Raw genomic sequence first — 24,704 nt, forward strand, 5'->3', positions numbered from 1 at the left:
ATCAGAACAATAACTGTTTAACTGCATTTAATGCCTCAAAGATTTGCTTAAAATGACTATGGTGGTGTGGGTAAAGATTTTTTCAAATTTATCTGTGCAACATGTCAATAAAATTTCAAGACTTGACGTGACTTCTGCCATAAATTTTCAAAAAGAAAGTAACGTAACAGTTTAGATTTCCTACTTATTTAACCTCAAAATATATGAAGGGAACTATAAAGAAATACACAGACTTGATTAATGTCATCTTTTGGATAAGTTGAGCCACTGGACTGAGATAAAATTGCACATCACAAGGTGAAATTGCGTCCTCTTGAGGGAGTGATGCTCCTGAATGTCAATAAGAGAAGACTCAGTATGTTTGGAATAAAGCAGAGATGTAAAAAGGGGTAAACACGAAGCCATGAATGTTGAACATATTTTTAATAAGATCAAAAACCAGAGGCATCATCCATCTATCCATCCATCCATTAGCTATACCCGCTTTATCCTGTAGAGGGTCTCTGTGAGCTGGAGGCAGGATACACCTTGGACAGGCTGCCAATTCATCACAGGGCTGATAGTAAGAGACAGACAACCGTGCACCCTCGCACCCACACCTACAGTCAATTTAAAGTCACAGACGTATCACTCCCTCTAAAATAAGAACTTAAAACCAAAGAATAGAATTTATAAAGGTGCTTTCCTGAGGGTAGTTTACCCACATTGTTCCAAAAGCTCCAAACAGGTGTAAACTAGCCCTGCACACAAAATAATACTTTATCCATACATACACAGTACATAATGATAATATTTTTAACAAGCTTTCACATTCATCGGTTCCATAATTACACATTTATTTTCAGTAAAGGAACACTTGAACCAAATGTCTTAACATTACTTTTTGGGTTTTTTCCTATTTACTTCCATTGTTTTCAAGAGGTGCTCATGATGCAGAGCTTGATGCCGTCTGTGCTGTTTTTTTCTTGACATAGTCTTGCAGGCTGTGTTGCATAAACTCTGAATAGAGAACCTTTAGGGGAATGGCCTGCAGTAACCAGCCCTGTATTAAGACACAAACACATTGATTAGTACAAGTCAATCTCTCGCCGTGTTAGCTGGCATTTGATGGCATTGTAATATGTTTGTGGCTGTATGTCTTACCAGAAGTGTGTGACAGACGCTGCCATTTGTTTTGTCTCCAGCTCGGAGGTACAGCAAGGAGCTTTTTACGAAGTCTTCTGGTGACAGAGTCACTGTGTTAGTTTGTTGGTAACCTGCCATTCGAGTGGAGATCCCAAATGGAGCTATTGCCTGAGAAAACAGAAGCAGGGAGAAAGAAAAAGTTGTGGTACGATTTGAGATATATAAAATATAAAACTTTGAACTTATGCATTTCTTACTCCTGTAATGTCAAAGTACCTGCATAATAATCCCTTTGTCTTTGTATTCAGCTTGTAAACCTAGAGAAAATCTTTCCACAAACACCTATAGAAACACAAATTAAAGTATGATTGATCATTTAATGTAATCAAGGACTAGAAGTGAACTGATGATGCTGAACTCACCTTTGATGCAGCGTACAGGGTGTATAGAGGGAATGGAATAGTGGCAATTCCAGAGGAAATATTCAAAATCAAGCCTTTCCCCCTGTAGAGGCAGGAAAAAAATCCAGTTATGGTCTTGTTTTGTTGCCAGAAACTCAATTTATTCAGTATGTTATTGTTTTATTGCATTACACATTACGTCTAATGAAAAAAACATGGGCAGGAAACCTGTTTGCCATCCCTGGGAGGATCATTTTGCACATCTGGAGAGAAAATGAAAACAAGTTTAGATTGGAGGCAAGCAAAAGTATTGACAGAGTTAATTTGTTTGAGAAGAAAACAAAGAATCTTCGACAATATAATATTCATTCGACCAATTTTGTTCATATTGTCTTGGTCACTATGAACTAAATTGGCCTAATGAAAGTCTGACTGAAATGTCGTCTATTAAGTGAGAAAATAACAGTTTATATACAAGTTTATGTCATTGAGATTTTATGGTGTGACCTAAAATTCACTGTTTTGAAAAAAGGTAGCATTGAGGACCCTTACCTTGGCCATGGTTTTCACATTGCAGTTTATCACGTTTATAATTGCCTGAAAGCAAACATAAACAGGATTTCATGTGTTATCTGACGAAAGGAGGTTTGGTGTTTAGGGGTTGATACAGATAGAATGTATTTTTTTCAATTTAGTTCTTTGTGAAACCGTGTGGGGATTGAAACTTGACTGATACATGATTGAAAAACTACTACAAATAAATCTAATTTGTCAGTTATGCAAATGGCCTAGTGCAAATAGAAACAATCTGTACAGGAATCATTAAAGTTTTTTGACCTACGGCTACGGAGCTGTTCAGTAGGTTGTTTATCTTGAGCAAGCACATGGGCATGACTGTGCCTGTGAAAACACACACTGGTGATGCAATTGTAACCTGCCAGGCGGTTTGAAACCGGTGATTACATGCCAAGATTCATAGCTATGCACCAGTAAAGACAGGAGAAAAAAAAACCAAAGATATTGTAGATAAGCATGAATGAGAACAATGAAGGACGCAAAATACCTGAAAGTAGCTTTTGTGAGTAATTTACATTGAAGAGGATCCATTCAGGATGTGTGTTGGAGCGGAACTCACACACATGATGAGTTTTTCATGAGAAATGTGAACAAAACATTTTTTTGTTTCCAAGAAAACATCACAAGGCACCTTTAAGTAAGAACTGCTGAGGTGCCACTGACCTTGTCAAGCTCCTCAAACTCCAAGAATTTGCAGGGGATGTGGCTGGGCAGTGTGCCTACGTTGTTGACTGGAATGGGGGAAAAAAGCTGTAGTTTCAGACGTGGAAAGAAACTCCACTGATACTATTTTAAATATGGACTTATTTAAGACATTACATGAAAGAATAAATAAATGTCCAACCTAAAATCCCAACATTGAGGTCTTTCAGCTGAGCCTCTATTTCATCGAAGACATTTTGATTCGTGAAGTCTGTTGCTATCACTTTCACCGTCTGCCCTGTGGTTTCACCTGTGGAGAAAGAGGAAATGTCAATAAGCAGCACAATATGTATTCTTACAGATGACAAGCAGTACATCTGTACGTGTCATCGTTTCTTAAAAAGACCCAATAAAACATCCAAGTGTATACCTATTTCCTTGGCCACCTGATCCAGTGTTGCCTTGGTTCTACTCATGATAACAACGTTCATTCCTCGTTCAGCAAGCTGAGAAGCATGGCAAGTGCCATAGTAGAAAGTAGGCCAAAGGAAAAAAACGTAGATATACATTATATAAAAAGTAAATATCTTAACCTGCATGATAAACTTGGCAGGAAAAAACAGGATTATACATGAAAAAGTTATAATGTGCAACAGGTGTTTTAGCTTTGAAAATGTACTTAGTTTTGGTATATTAAATTTCAGTTTCATGCACAGAATTGTCTGTCATACACTACCGTTCAGAAGTTTGGTGTCATTTAGAAATTTCCTTATTTTTGAAAGGAAAGCATTTTTTGAATGAAGATAATGTGATAAATGATTCTTCCACCTGGAAACGGCTGATTTTTAATGGAATATCTCCATAGGGGTACAGAGGAACATTTCCAGCAACCATCACTCCTGTGTTCTAATGCTACATTGTGTTAGCTAATGATGTTGAAAGGCTAATTGATGATTAGAAAACCCTTGTGCAACTATTTTAGCACATGAATGACCGTGTGAGTTTTCATGGAAAACATGAAATTGCCTGGGTGACCCAAAACTTTGAACGGTAGTGTACATGCTAAAACAAGCAGTGCTATTCATACAATCACTTACTGCAAATGCGTATGCTCTTCCTATGCCTTCTGAAGCTCCAGTCACCACTGAAACAAGGATGTAAAAATCAGAGTTAGAAATGAATTCACTCAGCTGTCATATTGTCCTGCAGTTTCCTCTCTAATCACCAGAGGCACTGTGAGTCAGAGCTGCACTACCTTTTAGTTGTAGGATAGTCTTTGTATTTGTATAACTAGTCCATTCTGTTCTTACACACTGTGCTAAAACAGCATGTTCCCCAGTTGCGATAAAGAATTCAGTGAGAAGAAGCAGGAGCTGCCCATTTCTGTATGACTCTCCCATGTCCTTCTTATCCCGATTACAAAGATCACCAACTCCTTTCTTCACCTTTTTCAAATCTAAAGTGATAAACATTTACATCTAACTGGGATTCAAGATTAAGAAAAGAGCACTTTGTAAATGGGGAGCATTAAAGGGATGTGTTGTTAGGAAGGTGATAAACCAAATGAGTATTCTGAGACTGCCAAAAAACTGCTCAGATGCAGGGAGGCCTTCAGCCTCCATTTATTCAGTTGAACGAACAAACTGAATGCACCTTGCAAGTGTGTAAACAGTCCTTTGTTTCTGACTGAATGAGCACGATGGCAAATGGCAAAGCTCAAATCACCAAGACTTTTAGAAAACTCATTTTCTGAATCAGCTCAATGAAATGTTCTGCACTCATGCAAGCCAACAAGTTGTTTCTTGCGTTGAGTTTTTTTCATTGTTGTTTTGCTGGAAAGCAGAAGTATGATATCATCTCCTTGAGGATAGTGATTAAGGCTGGCACAAACCTTACCTCATTATATTAAAAAAAAACAAGATTCATAACTTATAAAATGTTAAAATAAAATCATATGACCCTTTGACTGACCCATCCCCACACCCCTAGTTACTGTTGCTATGCCTGTCAGGATCTCCCATCAGCAGCATACAAGATATCAGATTTATCACTCAAAACTGTTGCAGTTTTTAAAACAGAAGGTTCATTAAATTCCAGGTTTTCTTTTAAGCCAGTGAAGATTAATTTTGCCTGCTGAAATTACATGTCTCTGTCAGATTTTAACTAGAACTAAGAGGTTCCCAGCATCAACCCTGTACATCTGTTAAAAACTGGTGTGACTCATTTGAAAATGTGAAAGCTGCAAAGTCTCTGAAGTGCATTTAATGGCTTTATGCATTAACCAATTTTGTGCAAATCTGAGCACATTTAGGAATGTATCTGATTTACAAGGTTTGCTTTACTCAAATTACAAAAAGAAAAAAAAAGAGTCATGATTTCTGACTTACCTGCAGTGGTATCTATCCATGCACATAATTTGGTTTTGTTTGATCAAGTGCTTAGACAGCTATCTATTCCTGAGATTACTGCTGCCAATCTTATGAACTTAGACACTCTTGCAGAGGTAAAAGAGACAAAAACGATGTAACATGCTCACAACAATGATATATTTTCTATTAAAAGCACATTTTCCAGGATCAGTGTCCATTAGAAAGTGACTATATTTCACAGGAGCGCCACAAACCAATATTCCAATCCCCTCTGTGCTGTGATGATGGTAAAAATCGTAGAGATGGATTCTTTAAAACCTGATCACATAAAACTCAAATTATCTGTTGGCTACATTCCACTGCAGCTGAGTGAGAAAGTATGTGGGTTATGTTTACTTGCTTGTTTTTTGCTTTAAACCAGTCATTTAATAGAATTGGACAGGCCCCTGTGATTATTAAATAGGCAAATATTTAGTCCTTTCTGAAGAAACCTGGCCTCAATCCAACATTCTCTCTTAACTGCAGTTCCCCACAATACTCTTCGCTCCAAACATGACTGAGAAACTGGTTGTCAGACAGCTGCAAGTAAGCAACATGGGACTGGGAAAGTTTGGAAACCAGATTTCTCAAATGCTTGCTCTCAGTAGAGTGAAGTGAATTGCTCTCTTGAAAGTTTCAACTGCGCAGTTATGATCTGATGTTTCTACACTTGCATAAAGTTACATTGCTATAAATGGCGTTGTGTTTAATTAATGAACTTACTATGTCTGCAGCGATTGTGAAATGTTTCAGTGAACTGATTTTCATTAATACACATACATAGAAATGAAGATAGATTTTTAGCAGTGTAGAGTTGTGCACATCATCATAATAGGCATTTTGGTTTGTTTTCACCCGTTTCTAAGCCGATTGAATCATTATGAACTCACCTTCAAACCATATTGCTCATAAAAGTTGATTATTTCTGTAAATTTCCACAACACTTGTGTGAACAGGTGAATTAGTGTAGTCTGACTTAGGAGTTCTCTGGTCCACCTCTGGCTTCTGGGAGACTTATTTCTAGTGCTAAAGTGCTGAATGCACTACTCTCAGTCTCAAAACACAGGAGTCGTAAGGTTAGGACTGCATTTCCTTCATTTTTAGAAATTCATCTAAATTTGGCAATTTAGGAGCAACTTTTCGCCTTCGGAGATTGTGTGAGCCCTTGATCAGGATGCCTTCCTGTGGGGAAATGCCCAACTAAGAGGAGGTCCCTTGACACAACAATCAACATAGATATTCAACCTGATATGGCATCAACACGCCAGGACCTGGAAGACATGTCTGGAAAGATGAACATCTTGGCCACCTTGCACATTCTACTGCCATTAAACCACATCATCATATATCCACAACTTTTTTTTTTTTTTTTTTTTAACATCACATTAACTGAGATGCTAAAATGTCAGCCAACACAGCTACAACAGAACTTGTGCCTATTAGTGACTTCTAGGGTTACTGGAATTGGATTATCAGGGAAGTTCCACAACTAAACAGCTGTTACTTGTCTTTTTGCATTCATAGAAGTTAGGTGTGACCAGTTTTGCTCCTTGGTGGCAACAATTTTTAGCTCTCATTGTACTAGTAACTGTACCAATAAAAAGAAAATCAATAACAACATGGATGTTAACTAAAATCCTTATATTTCTGTAGACAGAGTTTCACAGGGAACACATTACTAGAACTACATTCTCAAATAGTTATAAAAAAATATGGTTATATAATACTAGAATTTTCAGTGTCAAACTCTGTGAATTAAATTAACGAGCAGAGAATAATCTGCTTCCAGACTAGTTTCAAAAGAGACATTGCTCTGACATTTTTCTTATGCAAATGAATTCTGTGAACTGCAATGGCCCATGGAGGCCTTTCTTCAAAGAGAACTGCAGTGAGACAGAGTGATGCAACAAAAGAAGACATACTGTGATTTACTGCTGGTTGGTATTAAATGAAATTATAGTCAAGAAAACAAACATATCCTTTCTTTAAAATATAAAATTACATGTAATTTATGTTAATAACTTTGTGCATATTCTAACCATAAGAACTGCTCTTCTGGAACCTCATTTCTGGGGCATTTCTGGGGAAGAAAAAAATGCCTATTCCAGGGTAGGTATTTCTGGGTGTCCCTTAAAAACTTCTGTGTGGGTTTCAAAACTGATTGGACAAGCATATGTTTTTCTGTTCTTGTCGAGCAGTAATCTTCTTCTCTTAAATATCACCATTGAAGACATAAAATTCACCATATGGGCTAATATAACAAACCTCTATTGTTCTATTTGCTATGTGTTCATTGAATCTACATCCTATAACTACTATTTGTTGTAATTTGGGCACACTCTGAGTCAATGTCATGGTTGAACCTGTTGGATCCTACACCGAAATGGAAAAAGGCCAAATTTGGGGCTGTTCCTATAAAACTTTGTGCCACCTGACACCTTCCCCAAGTTCTATCATTCTACACAATCAAAACACAGACATACACATGCATATGCAGTGTAGTGTAGTGCATAAATGCAATATACATTATATGTTTGTATCAGTTTAAGCAGGTACCCTACAATACATTTTAAGCTCATTGAAATTGAAGACTGTTCTGTGAGGATCAGGAGGGAACAAGAGGGAAATGAAAGCAGCAGGATGGGGCTTAGTCATCCCTAGAACAAACTGTTCTGATGTTTTTTCTCTGTGCTGGAATGGAATGAAAGTGGACTTCTGAAAGAAAGGAAAGATCGGCCCAGTGCTCTGTTTTTCACAAGGCTCCTTTTAGCATTGTGGGAGACTGAATAACCTCTTCAGAAGATGCCAGAGGAAGTCTCGTCAGTCGGTTGAGATCGCTCTGGGACCTGCAGAGGAATGTTACTCGGAGACTGTAGGCTGACTGTGTCCCTTCAGTTGTGTTTAAGTTAAAGTGGCACTCTTTTCAAGTTTACAGGAAGGTAGCGAGTAGGATTCATTGCACCAGCTGGAAAATGCAGCAGCGCCTCGCTTATCATTTGCCTTTGTCAATTTACCCTGAAGGCATTCTTGGTAAAGTGTTCTAGTAAACAATGTGGTTTATTCTGTCATTAGGAACTATTATGTACACATAATGTTCTTCTATTTCCAGTCACACTTGTTTTCCCTCATTGTCATATGATTATTATTCAACCATAACCATGCAGACAGTAAACATTCTGCATTCAGAGTAAATGTGAGAATAAGTGAAATAATGTTATGCAAAAAAAAAATCAAACATACATGTGCTTCATATAATGTACATGCAAATAATGTGTTGCTATACAAATGAGTCTGAAATACATAAAAAATACTGACAGTTTTTTTTTTTAGTACATGCAAGCAGCTGCTCAGTAGGTATGAACAAATGGCTTTTAGGCAAAATCAGGACTTGTTTCTTTATTTTAAACATTACACAACTGCCATCTTGTGTAACACTGAAGAATTTGAACAAGTCTGAGCTGGAAAATCATCTGTTTCTTTACAGTTTCACAGTCAAAATGTATTCATCGGTGACTGAGCTTCTGTAGGCTTCTGTATTTGTTTAGTGTCTTATGCATGTAGGGACACATTCTGCCACGTGCACTTTTGCACATATTGCTCACACAGCTATAAATAAATATGTATTATAATTGACATCTAAATTGCATTGAATGCTGTATATCCCAAGTCCTAGTATTTATTAGCCCCAGTATATCCTGTTAGAGTACTGACATACAGCACACACACAAATATGCACATCCACAAGCACACACACACACACACACACACACACACACACACACACACACACACACACACACACACACACACACACACACACACACACACACACACACACACACACACACTGCTCACCTGCCCACTCGCCCATAGAGGTGAAGAAGGTTTTTGGCAGTGGAAAACACAATTTTGGAAAAAGCATCCTAGCGAAAAACAGCAGTTTAACTCCATAGTAGACAACAACGGCTGCACCAAGACAGACGAAAATTAGTTCCATCAAATCCATGCTTTGCTTTTCTGGTATAGCAAGATTTAAGCTTCTGTGTGTCTGTGTGTGCTGTAAGAAAAAGTTTTGAGTCCAGTGGCCAAGACTGACAGAAAGAGAGGGAATAACCCAGTTAGAGGACACTCCCATTTCCAGACACACACACACTCTCACTCTATCTCTGACTTGTGTGCAAATTCAAAAGACATCTATCTATCTATCTATCTATCTATCTATCTATCTATCTATCTATCTATCTATCTATCTATCTATCTATCTATCTATCTATCTATCTATCTATCTATCTATCTATCTATCTATCTATCTATCTATCTATCTATCTATCTATCTATCTATCTATCTATCTATCTATCTATCTATCTATCTATCTATCGCAAAATGATTTAACACAAGGGTGACTGAGACGATGAACCACAAATGAAATTAGATGAAAGTCCTCAGTAGTAACATTCCTACACAGAACCCAACAGGCATCTCTCTGCCACAGAAAGACTAATGCAGCAGACTTGCTCTTCAGCTCTCCTCTGTGTGAAGAAGCATTCTGTTCTTTTCCAGTTGCCAACTGACTGACGACATCACACAGGTGATGCTGTCTGGATCTTTGGCAAGTGAGAATCAAAAACATGACTGCTGTTACCGCAAATTGCCATACGTGCCATAAAAAGTGCAGAACGGATATTTTCAAGGTTGCTGCTATAATTTGAAATGCAAAAATTGCATTTTTTTTATATCAATCTGCACCTAATAGTCTATAAATGAAAGCTACTTTTTTTTTGCAATTTCTTAAAAAATCATCCAACCCTTGATTCAGTACCATGTGAAGGCTTCTGTGGAAGCAGTTACCATTTGGTTTTCTCAGTAAGTCACTCCAGGCTTTGTACACCTGGATTTTGACAGTTGATCCCACTTTTCCTGACAGATCCTGTCAAGGTTTGTCAGACTGAAGAGGAAGACCTTGTAAGCTGCCATCTTTACATATCTCAGCACATATTATATGGGGCTTATGTCTGAGATTGAGTGCTAGCCCACTGATGAACAGTCAAGCAATTGTCCTGAAGCTGCTCCGATGGACTTGGCTGCATGCTTTGGTTCAGTGTTGTGCTGAAAGGTGAAGTGGTGCCTCCATCTCACACCACACACATTCTGGAGCAGATTTTCTTGAATTTGGATGCATTAGTTTGAATGCATTTATTATTTGTTTAGTTTTACCTGGGGCTGCACAGTGGTGTAGTGGTTAGCACTTTCGCCTTGCAGCAAGAAGGTCCCTGGTTCGCGTCCCGGCTTTCCCGGGATCTTTCTGCATGGAGTTTGCATGTTCTCCCTGTGCATGCGTGGGTTCTCTCCAGGTACTCCGGCTTCCTCCCACAGTCCAAAAATATGCTGAGGTTAATTGATCATTCTAAATTGCCCGTAGGTGTGAATGTGAGAGTGCTTGTTGGTCTATATATGTAGCCCTGTGACAGACTGGCGATCTGTCCAGGGTGTCCCCTGCCTTCGCCCGAGTCAGCTGGGATAGACTCCAGCACCCCCCGCGACCCTAGTGAGGATTAAGCGGTGTATAGATAATGGATGGATGGATGGATAGTTTTACCTGATCTCCCTTTCCATGGGGAGACATTGTTTGTAGAAGTCGTTTTTTACTAATCAGATTGGAGGATCTTTTTCATCATGCACTCAGTGTTCTTTAAATGCTTTTTGGCAAACTTTAAGCCGGTTGTCAAGTGCCTTTTACTGAGAGTGGTGTGTGTCTATCTGCTCTATCAAAGAGACCTTATTGTTGGGGTGCTGCTGAGATGGAGATGTGTCCTTGATCACCTCCCTTCTTTGCTTGGTTCTGGTTGAGTTGACAGTTGCAGAATCATGGCTGTTTCAACCTTTTTCCATGTCACAGTTCTTCAGGTCAGTGTGATCCGTGGACCCCTTGTCTCACCACAGTTTTGTCGGGGAGGTCTACAGAGAATTCTTCAATCATGGCTTGATTTTTCTTATGACATATGACTATGTGACTTTGTGCAAACCATGCAGTTTACCACAGGAGCAAGACAATGTCAAAGTGTCTGAATATGTTTTTTTAAACATGTTTTAAGCTTTGATTTTTAAGAAACTTGCACATTTTTTGAAAGCATGTTTTCTCTCTGTCATTTTTGGATCATTAAGTATGAGTGATTGATGGAAAAATCACAGTTTAATCCCTTTATAGTATATTTACAGCACAATGAAGTATGCAAAATGCGACATGATCTGAATATAGATAGATACTTCATAGATGCCGAGACAAACTTCTGGTTGAATCGATATGAAGGGTTAGTAAAACTGATAATTTCTACAAAGGCCATTTGGGGCAAATTCACAAGATATTTTCACCAGAACAACCCAAACGTCTGCCGTCACCATCACCACTGGTCAGATGTTTAATACAAACATATCCATCTTTATCAGAGGTACAGATCTGTGAAGGAGGAGTCGACACAGAGCATATGTCCTGTGCAAACATGTCTTCTTCACATACTTGATAAGGTATCTAAATTCCTTATACAATGTGCTGGTGAAGCTGCAATGTCCAGTGAAATGATTAATGTGGTTTCACACTGGAAAAATGCCAACGGATTTCAAAAGAAGCATGATTAGGATTAGTGTAGTATGAAAAGTGGAAAAAATGTAGCTCAGAGGGTTAGATTGTAAACCACCATGCTTTCAAAGGAAATCATGTTCTGAAAATCCCCTGACACTGTCACTTGACCAATGCTGGATTTTTTAAAATTATTTTTTTTTTCCAAACAATGTGTTATCCTATCTGCTCAGTTCAAACACAGCCTGCTGCTCAGACAAGTTCACCAGTTCAGTTCAGATTTATTTTTGCCACACGACTGTTGGTTACAGGTGACTCAGTCATGGTTTCTTACACAAGCTGAAAAGTGCAAATTTACTTTTGGTATTTAGAAGAGAAAATGGCAATTTTTGGGGGCAAATTTGAATAACGAATAGTGTCATTTTTACAATAAAAAAAAAAACAAAACAGAAAAACAACCTGCTGGGAGGTTTTGAGGTTCAGGGGGTTAAAATTTGTATGTGCATCGTGTGAAATTTTCAACTGAAGGGATTTTCTGCAAAAAATATATGCCATAAAAAATTGTTTAAAACTTTGAATACACCATCCTTGATTCACTGGAATCAGCATGACAGCGCTATTATTGTGTAATGTTTATATAGAAGAGTGTGTGTGGTAAACTGGAGGGAGGAATGAATCCTCTCTGACAGGGAGCCAAAGTAAACGTGTGGTTCTTGCAGAATTATTTTAGCTCTGGGACAACAGATCAACCATGAGTTGATATTTTAAGGGACAGCTTCACCGTGTGTCAGTGGGTAATTTTTGCTGATATATTAGTAATTAGTACTTGATCAATTCAGAGCTGTGTGTCTGTAAGTTTCTTTGACATTTCTCTGCCCCCTAGTGTTAAAAAAAATCTAAAAGTGCAGCTGAAGGGTGAGTGATGCCACAATATCTGCTGCGTCATGATAAGAATGTGTCTATGATGAGATATTTTTTGTCTTGTTTATACAACAGTATGAGCAAGCTTACTTTTGCTTGATAAACTCAGGGCTGTGTCCTCTCCTCAATGTCATGCACATGCCTATAATGTGAACTGTGTACATGTCTCCTTGATTATAAGCCACATTCAGAGACATCACTGGCGCCTCAAGAAATTATTCATAGGAGTGGCCAGATGGGGAGACATTAAATCTTGGGGTGCTACACAGAAATTAAAAGTTCTAACTGAATTTCATGAATTCTGCTATGCTGTTGTACTAGACTATATATGTTGTTGAAAACTATGTCAGTATGAGAGTTAAGAAATTACACACTGATACACACTGGTTTCTTATTTTACAATGAATGTTACCAATATCTAATGTGCATTGAGTTTGGTGATTCAATGGATCACTTATAATGGATAATATAGTAATGTTGTTTGAAAATGTTAAGCATTTTTTGAGATGCCATCAATTCTGTGGGTTAGAGGTGATGTGTTTAGTCACTATAATCTATGACGACAATGTTGAAAATGCACCTACGTCAACATCATTGAATGACAGGTTTGACTCTTCACTTCACTATTACAAATGTGCTTTTTCAGTATCATCACATTATTATTCAGGCAAAATGTAATTTATTTTTGACTCCAGTCGTTAGTTGGCTGCAGCTGTTGCTACAGTTTCAGATAATGGCTTTGGAAAGTTTTCCAAAACCCAAGGCTTTAAAGGGTGTGCTTGAAATGATGACAAAATATGAAGATGCTTTGAACATTGGGTAGAGTTTTGATGGAATACTAGAGCACCAACATCTGAAGGGAAAACACACAGGCACAGAGGCACTTTTCATCTAATTGCTTCTCTCCTGTTCCCTGTGCTCATATATACTACTGGTCAAAAGTTTGGAAACGCCTTCTCATTCAGTGGTTTTTATTTAATTATTTTCTACAATGTAGATTAACATAGAATACATCAAAACTATAAAAGAATACATATGGAATTATGTTGTAAACCAAAAGTGTTCATCTTCAGTATTAATCTACAATGTAGAAAATAATACTTGTTGATTGTGCTGTCACACAGTATATCAAATGTTAAATTAATTAGTTAGTGATTGAGTTTCCCCAAAATTACTTCCAAACTGCTCCTCCGTGTTTTTAAAATCCTGGTTTTATGACCATGACATCGTCTGACAAACTTACCACATAACTTAAGAATGTAAGCAGTGCTATTAATTTGACTGTTTTCATAGAATTTGAAGCTGCTACCAAAATCAGAAAACAACTGCACATTGACGAGAAAATGAGTTACTTCAGGTGCTCCGTGCTTGTAAAATATACACCTTGTTCAAGTTGCACTTAATATCGGCTTGACTTCTCCACTGTGTTAAGATAGTTTAATCAGTTGTTTTTATTATGCTGCAGTTTGCAATTTCATTCTAGTTTAACACATTAATATATAAACCTTTGTTTACATTTTGTATTATGCTGCATTATACAGTGTCATATAATCTGTCAAAAATGAAATCAACTTAAAGGAAATGGTCATTTTGCTTTTTTAGGGGAAAACTAATCGCTTAGATAAACCAGTGACTCAGTAAAATAGCTGATAGATTATTCAGTAGTTTTTAGTGGCAGGCTTACTTTGGGTTGTTCACAGCAGACAGCAATAATAACGAGGAATATTCAGCACAGAGAGTCAAGAAGAGGGGGAGTCAAGATGAAAACAGGGGCCTCACAGGGATATACTATATACAGAAGATGTGGTCAAAAATATGAATGTAACAACAAACAGCTTGATAACATTAGTTTTAACCCAGGAATATATGTCAGCAGTAAATAAAACAAGCAATTTAAAAAAGCATAAAAAGGCGAAAAGCATAAAGAGGCGAAAAAAAAATCTGGGGTCTCTTCAGGATTCCTTAACTGTTGGTTTTACCTGCACATGTTGCACTAGAGGACAGTCTGACTTCATTCATTCATGACAAAAGACGGGTGCTGAACCCGCTACGTCATCAGAGCGCGCCTGCTGCGTTACCCGCGCCATTCCTACAAGCGTGTGTTTCCATCCCTCATTACATTACATTGGCAGAGCTTTAGCAGCAGCTCTTACAAGCGCAGACTCTGCTTTATACCGGCATTCTTTTAGGTAAGCTCAATTCTATGTATCTTTTTTAACAACATTTGTTTTTTTAGCCAGAAGAAATACTAGTAAACACCGCGGACGTTGTCGGCTTTTGGTTTCGGGATTGAATAAGTTTAGCTTGCTAGCTAGCCCAAAGTTAGCATTTGTGTTTGGGGTGTGCACAATTTAGAACTCTGTATCCCCCGTTTCATTAATGAGTGGGCGGCAGTGGTATTTTGCTAGCATATGTCTTGCGTAGAGGACTACGGGGCAATATTGTGAACGTTACAGAGCTAAATAAAGTCTGTTGTGAATCAATCACAGTTTATTATTACTGATCCACTTCGACCCAATATAACAGCTTGTTTTGGTCCTTGCGATGCTTCAAAAACAAACCAACCTACTTCCCAGACACGTTTCTTACCAGATGTGTTTGTTTCGTATTGCCAAAATCTCTATCATAACAACATTCATATGTTCTGCAGAACCTATACGGCCGTGTGTTGCAGTAGGATCAGTACAGAATAACTTAGCTTTAGTCAGTAAGGCTAGAACAAGCATTTAGCATTCGTTAGCTGGTAAAGTTCTGCCGCCGCTAGCTTACTTGTCCACTGAGCCAGCATTTGACAACTAGCTAGTGTTAGCGACACAGGCCATGACATGTGGAAAACAACAGATATTTAGCTCTCTAGCACTGGATCAATTTCACCTATTAGCAAGGCAGTTTCATTTGGATCACAGCGGTAACAACTGGTGTAACCCAGAGAACCGACATTTTTTGCAAAACCTTTTCTTTCCTCACAGGCTCTCCTAGCCAATTGGTTTAAAGCGTCCATATTATAGTAGGTTTATATTATAGGTTTCTAGCATATATGGAAAGGACATGTATGGTGCATGTTCAGACGTTTAGGTAATTGCAATGACAGGTGCCACATGTTGTGGTTTTAATGGGACAGCACAGTTAATATAAAGTTTCACGGGGCACATTATTGTTTGTCACAGTGGGGAAAGTGCTAGTGTAAATGACACAATAAATAATAGCTGAATTTCACCAAACGACTACGTTTTCATCTTTCAAAGTCAGAACATCTGTCATGAAAGTGATCTGCTAGAAAACAGCGTCATCAATAAGTGTCTGTACATCAGCTGTATGTAGATGTTGTACATGTATGGGTTCATTCTTCCCTAGTTTAAGATGGTTTGATGGTTCAATCTGACTTCCACCTTTGACAGGATTTCTGGACAGATTGTAGACACTGATTGGAGGCACTTTACTCTAATTGCTTGTTCCTTTTCATAGTTTGTTGTACTGTGAGTGAAATATCTAACCAGAGCAGTCCAAATGATCACAAGGTGATCTTGAGATTCACTGTGAGGGCTGAGATTTTCCACCTGAACCGTGTGAATGAGTCTTCAAGCTGCTGCTTGTGTAAGACTTTTTTGTAACACAGTTATGGATGGAACTGATAGAGAGAAGCCATCTGTTCATTATACTTTGCAGTGTCTCGGGATACCAGGCAGCTCACAGAAATGAGTACATATAATATTCATTACATTACAGTGTGCTGTTACCACTTGTGTTTATATTCTCTGCTGATGCTGTTAAGTACTAGTTCATAAAAAGGCATTCATCTAATAATGGGAACTTCCCAAGACAGTCTGCAACTTCTATGCTAGCAGAATTTATTTGGGTGTAACAACACACTGCATGGAACTTTATTTATTGACATTTTGTAGGTGTATTCCACTATGTAAAAAATTGCGTATGTTATATGGATCATCATTGTGGATTTTCCAATCTCTTGAATAAGCAATGTAAATAAAATGTTTTTTATGTGTGGTAATTGTGCATAGTCAATTTCTGTCAAAATTACTGCCTGAAAATGTTGATGATGTTCGGTCCAAGTTAACTGTCAGTTATCATTACTAAGTACGTTTGAAGACTTCATTCACAAGCAGATAAATCTACAATTACTAATTGTCATGTGGTGTTTTTTAAGTTCTGCATTCCTGGTAAAGTCATATGTTTTGACCTAATGAAAAAAAAATTAACAAAATTAAGGTAACTTGCAAAATCGTATTTCACTGAAAATTGTTTCTGTTTTTTTCAGATTTAAAGTGTGCTTATTTTTGCAAAAGTGGATAACTATAGTTATCAGTCAATTTTTGGGTAAAAGCAGTTGATTCAACATATATTTATGTGAGTTAAACATAGACATGTAATAGACATTATGTAATGTACAGTATTTAACTTTCTTTAGTGTAAAAAAAAGTAAGTAAATTACTGAAAGTGTGGGCAGAATTTAATATTAAGATCGTACCTTGGAAAATTCTGGCCACGACAAAACAATTGTACAGCATTCTATAGTGTAACTTCAGATTCCATGTTGCTTATATTTACTCAATGTTTCACAGTGTTCTGTGTAATTCAGTATTCATTTTACGACATACATTCATGTAACTCGATGTTCATTCTCAAATCATCATTCAGTCCAAATTGTCCATATTTTTAGATGACTTTGGACTAAAACTATGGCAAGAATCTTACAATTTTGGCTGAACAGAACTGCAGTCAGGTTGTGTCACATGACTTGAATACCGTGTGCTGATTTGCTGAATGAATGTCTTGGGTTTGTTGAAGAACTCATATGAATTTGACATTTTCTGCTGTAATATGTGAACTAGCAATGCTTTGACAATGGACAATAACATATTTAGGGTGTAGAATTTTCAGCACGTTAAAAGTAACTTAACAACTTAGCAACAGCCAGCTTTTTTTTTTTTAAATGATCGAGTTTATCAGTTTTTGCAAGTGAACTGTTATTTGCATTTACAGTAGTATCCTGCATTATTGCAAGCATCAGTCTTTCACCACTCGTGCTCTTCTTTCTCTATCAGAATTTTCATTGCAGTGTCATGCTTGCAGTCTATATCATCATATTTGTTTGTTTTACTGACTAAACGTGACGTAGTTTTAGCTGCTGATGCATTTGTGCACATGGCAGAAGCTGTTTCAGGACCTGAAGTAGGTGTTGACATGTTTTCTGTCTAAAGGCCATTTCATGGTTTTTGCATGATCAACTTTGAAAGCAGATGCGAATTCATCCTACAATATTTACACGTAGGCCAGTTGCACAGACAGTCACATTGCCCTCAGTACTGAAAACAGAAAAACATGGGACTCCCATTGATGTTTCTTTACAAGATATTGTCGCTAGTTCCAAACTGGGCTGTAGCACCGTGTCAATGTGATTATTCTTCAGGTGAGCCAAGGACAGTGGGTGGACATGGCAAAGGATTTCCGTAGAAATTGAAATTTACCACTGTGGTTGGCTACAGTCGATTATAAGCATGTACAAATCAAACTCCAAAGTCCATCAGCAGCTATTTCAATTCTAGCTCTTTTAATGATGAATTATAAATGTGTGAATGATTGAGATCTCATACAGTCTCTCCTCATAACAAGCATCTATTATGTTACAAGGATTTGACAGTCAACGTCAGGTTTAGCCTTCTCAAATCTGGAATACACCATAACTAGACCACCTGATCATGCCAGTCATGTAAGTGTGTGCATGGAGTTAAGGCATTCATTGTTGTATTATAGTTTAAAGTTTTTTTTCCTCTCTGATGTTGTTTTGCTTTGAAGCATTCCACATGGAGGCTCCCTCAAAGCAAGAACTTTTTGTTATGGTCACCAGAAACATAAATACCGGCCATTAATCTCATTAAGAGAGTAGACTAGAATAACCCTTAAAGTAATCACCCCTTTATAATAGAAAACAAACCTTGAGTTTCCCTTGTCGATTTCTTTGCTGAATTAATATTTAATAGACTGTTTATTAAAAGAATCGGTCTCTGTTATGTAACAACAGCTCTAGTGACAGCACTGCTACTGCATTGTTGTGGGGAGATAACCCTAATTTGTATGCAATTACAGAAGCACACGATGTGTTGTGGTGCTGAATATTTGTTTCTGGACCATAGATGGCAGCCTTGCTCAATACTTTCCACCACTCTTACTGAAATGTAGTCTTAGAAGTTCACTGCCACCACACAACCTTTACTGGTCTAACAGATGACACTTTCTAGTCAGTTGTTAGGGAAAACTGTTAGTCTGGCTGATTTGTAGACAGATATATATATATATATATATATATGCACACACGCACACATTCACACATTTAGTTTTTTCGTAGCGCCTGTAATTGAAATGTTGATATACGTCCTCCTATTCACAATCTCAATGTAGGTCTGGTTAGGCAACTGTTTATTATTCTGTCTGAGACTCCATGTTTTTAGAGGCACAGAGGTCACTGAGTCAGGTACCTCTTTTGAACTGAAAAACACAGTTGGACTAGTGAAGCTGGGGAGCTTGAATACTGTCTGGGACATAGAGCAGCTCTTTGCATGGCAGAGATGACTGCCAGTGTTTCTATTAGGTATGCTTTTCGTTATTCAGAGGATTTTTTTTCTTTCTGACTGTGTTTGACAGTGATTTCAGCGCTGCTTGATCTATAATAAAAATGGGGTAGAAACGAATACAGGCAGACAAAGCGAAAACGAAGGTTACTTGTTCTTACATTTTCTGAAGACGTAATTTGACTTCCTCGGCTTGCAGTTGATGTTTTATTATGTTGTTTTTCCCTGCACTGAAACTGTTTTGGAAGGTTTTCCCCCTCAGCTCAACTAGAACTTTTCAACGGCAGAGCAATTAAATTCTACTTTTCCCTGCTCCCCCTCTCTCCCTCTCTCTCCCCCTCCCCTTCTCCTCCCATGTTCCCCTACAGATATATCCAGCTATGGATATGGACAGTGCCAGTTCGGTGGTGCTGCAGGCCTTAACCCAAGCTACCAGTCAGGACACAGCAGTGCTGAAGCCTGCAGAGGAGCAGCTCCGGCAGTGGGAGACCCAGCCAGGCTTCTACTCAGTCCTTCTGGTGAGGGATAATACCAAATAAATTAAATAAATCTGAGTCAGAACTCTAATAAATGATTTAGGGTGTGTTTTGCCAAAAGCATGGCGTTGCTGGGTGTTAATTTCTAAGTTTTCAAGTCATTTAGACAGCGACAGTAGAGTGTTCCATTGTAGATTAGTTACTAATAGGAGGAATTATTTTGTAATCAGCATAACAATAGCAGATTGAGGGGTTATATGCTCTGCTCATGTGTGACAATTCGTGCTGGCTTTTTCCCAAAATAACTCTAATCACAGCAACAAATCATAAGATTATGAGTAGCAGGGAAACAGTGAGAAATAGGGCAGTGCACAGCAAACAGCTGGGAATTGATTTGTGCCATAGAAATACTCAAAGCTCCATTTAATAGTTTTATTCACACTTGGCCTGCATATTGTAAAATATGCAAGACCAAATGTGATAAAATTTGGTGTATGTTTACCACAAAGTCTGTAATGAAATGCTTGGACATTTTAGGAGAAATATTTGCTTACTGTCTCACCTAGGCTTAACAGTTGAGATAGATTTGACTTCCATCTCTTTACATTTCTTGAAGAAATTGGTACCAAATATCTACTGACAAACACAAAGAAATATTGCATTCACAGCAAAATGTATTATTTTCTTCTTTTATCAGTTATACAATGCCTGTAAAAAGAAGAATTGCAGTGCCCAAATGTGCAAGGCTCATTGAGACATATCCACACACTCAGTGCTGTGATTGCCGCCAGAGGTGCATTTACTAAATACTGGCCTGAAGTTGGTGAATATTTATGCAATCATTTACTTTACCTAATATATTTTTAATTAATTGACATGATTTTGTAAACATCTGTTTCACTTTGCTATTAAAAAGTTTTTTTTGTTGCAAATTTTTGTCAAAAAAGCCTAATTATATAGACCATGATTTCATGTATAAAAGCAACAAAAGACTGAAATATCCTAGTTGAGTGAATACTTTTATAGGCATTGTCCATTGTGGAAAAGAGAGAAAACAGTGTGAGTGTATTTTACAAGACACATTCATAAGTTTCACCGTAACTTGTGCTGCATTACATTCGTCTCATTTGTACGCTACACAGAGGAAACGACTTTTTTTAACTGCAATGACATGCAAAGTTTTACAGTGAAACTCTAAAAAAAAACCCAAAACATTAACATAGTAACAGATGGTTTGAAGACATTTAAATCTGCATTTGTTTTCTTTACCAAAACCATATGTCCTTTGGGGTTTTGAGCACTGGGGGTCTGAAATCAGTTGAGCTCCAAGTGTTTTCCAGTGTTTTCTCCCTGGAGTCACAGATGACTCGGCATTTGATAAGATATTCTCAACAAAATTGGGTTTATGCTTCATTTTGTGCAGCTGCCTGTGATGCCTTGGTCCATAGCAATTAAGCCAAGGTGTGCAATGTGCCCTATCTCATTTGGTTTATGAGCGTCTCTGTCGCTGTGTGGGGAGAGACAGCATTAGTAAATCAAATGTCAGCCAAGCCAGCTAAACTCCAGTTGCAGTGATGGATCTAATAAACTTCTCGTGGCAGTGGGCTGATTTTTACTTGCATATTCAAATAAATACTCACACTGTGCAGCTCTGCTGATGGTGTTCATTTCCCTTGATGCAGCAGATGGATGTTTTATATCTGTATTAAAGCAAAAATAGAACGTAAACGTTCTTATTTAACTCATGTTTTTTTCCTCACACCTCCTAAACCTGAACATATTGGAGCCAAGATTGTAGTCTGTGATAGTACTGTGCTGCTCTTTATGGAGCTCCTGTTTTTGCATTGTGAAGGAGAATGACTTTGAGAACACTGACAGCACTGTGACATTTTCTAAGGTTAAAGCTACATTTTCCTGCTCAGAAATGTTCATCTTGCATTCATAGGAAGTTAACCTACATTCATGTATACAACTTTGACACCCTTGATCACTGAGGGTTGAGTCAATGCGCCTTGTATTTTAATGTTGGTGACCCTAAAGAGTGGCTTGATAGCATCACAGGTCTGTGTCATTGTACTTCAGTTTTATCAGAGTTGTTACCTTTTTTTTCCCACTAGTGTCGCTTCAGCTGTTACACTTTATAAAACCAAGCCAGTCCTTAAATTGCCTTCTCATTTGAGCTAAGAATGCAGTGTTAGCTAAGTATATATGTTTTCTTTTTAACAGAATATCTTCAATAACCACATGCTGGATGTGAATGTCAGGTGGCTGGCTGTGCTATACTTCAAAAATGGCATTGACAGATACTGGAGGAGAGTAGCGCCTCAGTAAGTGCCTGTTTGTGCCTCTCGTTCCCTTTCTGCTGTCAGCAGCACTCTCTCACTTTTCCATCTTGGGCTTTTACTTCTTCTCTCCTCCACTGTTCATCTTCACTCCTTCATTCATTGTCTCATCCAATCTTGCACTGTCTATTCATCAGTCCTAATCTCTTTGCCTGTTTATGAGGCTTTGTCGTTCTCTTCAGATCTTTTTTGTCACAGATTTGTCGTTGCATTTTTCTGTTTTGTCTCTCATTGTGTCTCATTGCCTTCATTTTCTCATTGTCTTTTCTTTTACCAGTTTTAGCTTATGTCTGCAGTTCTCTCTCCACGACTTTTCATAGCCATCATCTTTCTTTTGTGTTTTTTTTTTTTACCTTCCATCCTGATTATTCATATAATTGTGATTCAATTTTATACTAAGTTTATTCTTTGGTGTCTCTTTTGTCTGCTGTTAGATCGGCTTTGAGTATTCAGAGCTCACCGTCTGTCTTTGGGTACCTGACTAGCAGGCTTTTGTTAGATTTGAATTGAACATTTGCTCTTAAATTCACAGGACAGCGGCTGGCAGGAGGTAATCAGTCCTTCCTCAGCACTCTGTAGCCACTTTTTGACCGCATCAAATTATTGCTATTCTCTTCTTTCTTTGTAAAGTTTTCTCCCCTTACCAAAGTTGCTTTACTATTGTCAGTAGTTCAGTAAACTGAATTTCATTTGCAGAGTGCTGTGGAAGGGGTTTTCTTGGTCTATTTAAGTGATTGCCTTTGAACCATTGCCATTTATCCAGGGGCTGCATTCTTTACAACACGGTGTAGTGCATGTAGTATCAGTGTCAGAAGCGCAAGCCACATTACAGAGCAATTTTTATTGTGTTGTTATTTACAGTGATGTGCAGTAATGTTCTGAAGCTCAGTTAAAAATTGTGTATTTAGTGGTGTAACAGAATGTAGTTGATTTGTGATCTGTATGGATCCTCACCCACAGTTTGGCACAAATGTGATGAGTTGTAAAGTTCAACCATCGTAATGTGAAATACAGTTTTACTGCTGCTGTTATTTTTTAAAAATTAACTAGAAGGGTACTTGGACAGTGCAGCCATTCTCCAAAGCCAAGGTACTAACTGGCCAAATGAAACCAGATTTGTACCAAAATGTACTCGGCCAACCTCTCTACCAAGTGTCATGAAATCGGGCCGGGTAGTTTTTGCATAAAACAGCTTACAGACAAACACTGAAAATTGTATTTAGAGTATAATTCCCCGAAGCTTGACATAGAGTTGCAGTGACAAGATGCAAAGCAATCGCTTGTTTATGTAAACAAAGCATGCTAAATGCAATTTTTGTCTCTTTTTTTTGTTTGGTTTTGTTGATCTGAAAAATGATGGCTTAAAAGATGATATGATCCAAACCGTGAGTTTTCTTTTGCATCCCCAGTAATCTAGTAGAGAAAACAAACAATCTGACACAGAGAAATATTGTTAAAATAATTTGAAGTACATATTTGCTATATTTTGACATATTTCCTTAATTTTTTTTACTTCTGTGAGCATATTCCCACATTTAGATGAAATGAAGTGTTAAGATACTCCTAGTGCAGGTACAATTAGCAGTCAGTGCGCCATCCTGGTTAATGTGAGGTTTTTGCATCAGTCCCTCTTTGAGCAGATGATAATCATTACAATACACCATAGCTGAAAAAAAGCACATGCCTGGGCCATGAAGAAAAATGACTACATTCAATTATGGCTGCGAGTTTCACACCTCTGGCGTTGTGCATGCTGCTTCATTGGCATGACGATGCCGCTTAAGGGTAATGGTGCCATCATTGATGTTATTAGTTCCACCTGTGCTGCTGCTGTGAAAAGGTCAGTTGCTTTTTCATAACTTGGAAAAACTTTCTCTCTTACTCTTTCAGTAATAAATTGAGGACTATTTAAATCTATTCAAGGTACAAAAGAGCTGTATCATGCAAAATGTATTAGTTTAGCACGTTACATACAGATTTTTGCACTTCAAGAAGTGCTGAACAGGAAACAAATGGAAATAGGCAAGCAAATTCATAAGAGAAATAGCAACCAAAAGCAAAACTACAAAAATGTAAAACAAATTTTAAAAGTTTAATGCAAATTATTCAATACAATAACTAATGGCATATAACTTTCTCGTCAAAAGCCAGGTTAAGAGGTAGGTTTTAGGTTTGTTTAAACACTTACCTATTGTAAGATCCTCAGTCAGACTGTTCCAATTCCTCAAAACATTAAAACCTAAAACTACCTCAACAAAAGTAGAAGAATTTAAAAAAATAATCTTTAAAAGTAATTCAAGGTAGTGGGAGAACTTAAATTCTATGATTTTTTTCCCCCTCATTGTTTCAAGGTTAGCCACAAGCTGTACATAGTACATATCGTACTTCTTACTACATTGAAAACTCCTGATCGAATGCTACCAGGTTGTGCATTTATGAGGGATGAGGCAGTCTGCATATTTTGTGCGAGATATTTCGATTTAACTGAATGATTTAGAGTGTATATGGTGCAGTTGTAGCAGTTGATTTTTTTTTTAATATTAATTTATTTTGTCAGTATTTTAAATATTTTAAAGAATGTCAAACTCTTGATGTGATGTGAGTCATCTCCTCAACTTGATAGCAGCTGCTTTTGAAAATATAGTGTGCCA

The 24,704-nt window shown here is 37.7% G+C and overlaps 2 protein-coding genes across 2 annotated transcripts in view; one reads left to right on the forward strand and one right to left on the reverse strand.

Annotated features, from left to right (window-relative positions):
• Window positions 1–404: 404 nt before the first annotated feature.
• On the reverse strand, window positions 405–9,248 carry hsd17b3 (hydroxysteroid (17-beta) dehydrogenase 3). Its single transcript, XM_023282461.3, has 11 exons — window positions 9,008–9,248; window positions 3,842–3,888; window positions 3,175–3,250; window positions 2,947–3,054; window positions 2,766–2,833; window positions 2,079–2,123; window positions 1,755–1,789; window positions 1,548–1,629; window positions 1,402–1,467; window positions 1,144–1,293; window positions 405–1,042 (listed from the first exon to the last, which is right to left on the reverse strand). The coding sequence occupies exons 1-11, from the start codon at window positions 9,156–9,158 to the stop codon at window positions 926–928; spliced, it is 945 nt and encodes a 314-aa protein (XP_023138229.2). The 5' UTR covers window positions 9,159–9,248; the 3' UTR covers window positions 405–925.
• A 5,462-nt stretch (window positions 9,249–14,710) lies between these two features.
• Window positions 14,711–24,704, forward strand: part of ipo11 (importin 11) — a 131,074-nt gene continuing 121,080 nt past the window's right edge. The window contains exons 1-3 of the mRNA XM_023282457.3: window positions 14,711–14,837; window positions 19,604–19,753; window positions 21,938–22,038. Of these exons, the coding sequence (XP_023138225.2) occupies window positions 19,616–19,753; window positions 21,938–22,038 (239 nt within the window). The 5' untranslated portion in view covers window positions 14,711–14,837; window positions 19,604–19,615. The remainder of the gene's footprint in view (window positions 14,838–19,603; window positions 19,754–21,937; window positions 22,039–24,704) is intronic.

Source organism: Amphiprion ocellaris, chromosome 6, assembly GCF_022539595.1.
Source record: "Amphiprion ocellaris isolate individual 3 ecotype Okinawa chromosome 6, ASM2253959v1, whole genome shotgun sequence".
Taxonomy (NCBI): Eukaryota; Metazoa; Chordata; class Actinopteri; family Pomacentridae; genus Amphiprion; species Amphiprion ocellaris.

Bases quoted from the DNA above. Each gene is read 5' to 3' on its own strand.
- hsd17b3 (XM_023282461.3), bottom strand. From the start codon at position 9,158: ATGGATTTGATGGAACTAATTTTCGTCTGTCTTGGTGCAGCCGTTGTT. The intron at 1,630-1,754 runs GTTTCCTGCCCA...CTGCCTCTACAG, and splicing joins CTCCCAGGGATGGCAAACAG to GGGGAAAGGCTTGATTTTGA. The intron at 1,043-1,143 runs GTAAGACATACA...GTCTTAATACAG, and splicing joins GCGTCTGTCACACACTTCTG to GGCTGGTTACTGCAGGCCAT.